Source organism: Cyprinodon variegatus, unplaced genomic scaffold (genome assembly GCF_000732505.1).
Source record: "Cyprinodon variegatus isolate N-32 unplaced genomic scaffold, C_variegatus-1.0 Scaffold186, whole genome shotgun sequence".
Lineage (NCBI taxonomy): Eukaryota > Metazoa > Chordata > Actinopteri > Cyprinodontiformes > Cyprinodontidae > Cyprinodon > Cyprinodon variegatus.
Window position 1 is genome coordinate 958,922 of NW_015150639.1, and position 1,658 is coordinate 960,579.

Consider the following 1,658-nt stretch of genomic DNA (forward strand, 5'->3'; position numbering starts at 1 on the left):
GTTTGGTGAACGGCTCCAAATTTTCTTTAACGGAGAGCCTCCAAACTGATCTGCGAGTGAAACCTTGAAAGCTCGCTAGATCAGGATGGTCTCACGAGGCTAGCAATCAGTTGCATAGATGTCCGCAGTTGAGTCGAAATTTATTACAAATAAATCCCAGATTTTTATAAATATCTTCTATTTAGCATAACAGAATTACTTGAGTGTTTTAAATATTTGTTTTAGCATTGTCATGGACAAATAACCTTCTATGCAAATTAGACATGCACAGATCCGATACCTGGATCGGATATCTATGATTTGATAATGGAGATCCAATCAAGTGCACTTTACATGGAACAGTTTTTTCTTTTTTTCCTTCCTATTTGTTAATTAATTATAAAAAGTACATGTATATCTGTGCTATGTTGTTATCTTTTTAAGCAATGTTTATGTCACTGCTGAAGCCTTCACTCGCGCGTCAAGATATATGGTTCATTTATTCAACAGTTGAATCAGATAAGTGTTGGATATCGGCTGGTACATTCATTCCAGGTATCAGTATCAGATTGGGAAAAATACTGGATCGGTGCATCTCTAATGTTAAGCTATATTTACTATTATGACTACAGCAACACCAAACAGGACAAGAATAACCAACAGAAAAGTCTATAAAAGTCACATCCTCTTCTGTATAGCTTCCACACAAGATTTCTGTGTTTTGCCATCAAGGTGAAAAATTAGCAGACACTATATTTTAAAAGAGTTTTAATGTGGAATAAAATGAAGTACAGTGAAGGAATGCAACAGTAATGAGAGTAATATAGAACTAAGAAGCCTATAAAGAGCTGCAATAATATTTGCATGTTGTTTTAGTTTGATGTTAAACACCAAAAACATCAAAAAGGTCAGGATTTACAGAGGAAACTGATTCAAATAAAAATGAAAGGTTTTGTTTTCATGAGGAAGACCAGTCTATAAAAGGTCTATAGTTATAGACTAAATTTTCATCAGAAGCAAGGCCCACTCAGGGAGGTCTCAGGATTTCTTGGCTCAGTGATATGACGACCTTGGGTTATCTAAGCATAACAATCTATGGAAATTTAAGCATTTAGGTTTACAATCTACAGGATATGTGTAATAGCCAAATTTTTGATATGACTATTAATATGTGAAATTAATTACTAAATAAAGTAGATAAAGCTGATGGGGCAGAGAATATGAAGAAATAATGGTGAAAGACAACATTTTATTAATTGAGAAAAATTTTAGCATTCAAGAAACATCTGGAAAAATTGCAGAGTGTTGATGAGCACAAATGAAATGACTGACTCATGTTTTAGGGGCTATTTTGAGCTGTATTTGAACTATGAATTGCCTTGACCTCATGAGTGGTTAATATTGTTTTTATGTTAAGGGTGGAGTATTTAGAGACGGAGAACAAGAATCTGGGAAACAAAATGCTGCAAATGTCCAACCTGATTGCCACCCTGGAACGCAGGTTGCAGAACATGCAGTGTTTGCACTTTACTGAGGTAATAGTCACTGTTGCTAGTGATGTTTTTTTTTTTTTTTTTTTTACCCCAAAACCCCCCAAAAAAATTAAAATTTTTTTTTTTTTTTTTTTTTACCCCAAAACCCCCCAAAAAAATTAAAATTTTTTTTTTTTTTTTTTTAAA

General features: G+C 33.5%; 1 protein-coding gene across 7 annotated transcripts in view; it reads left to right on the forward strand.

Moving 5' to 3' along the window:
* The window catches only part of ccdc30 (coiled-coil domain containing 30), a 37,742-nt gene that overhangs the window by 30,340 nt on the left and 5,744 nt on the right, over nucleotides 1-1,658 (forward strand). For 5 of the 7 annotated variants that reach the window (XM_015379187.1, XM_015379186.1, XM_015379185.1 and 2 more), the window contains one exon: nucleotides 1,397-1,514. The exons of the other annotated variants lie outside the window; for them this stretch is intronic. In XM_015379187.1, the coding sequence (XP_015234673.1) occupies nucleotides 1,397-1,514 (118 nt within the window). The remainder of the gene's footprint in view (nucleotides 1-1,396; nucleotides 1,515-1,658) is intronic. 7 annotated transcript variants of the gene reach the window in all.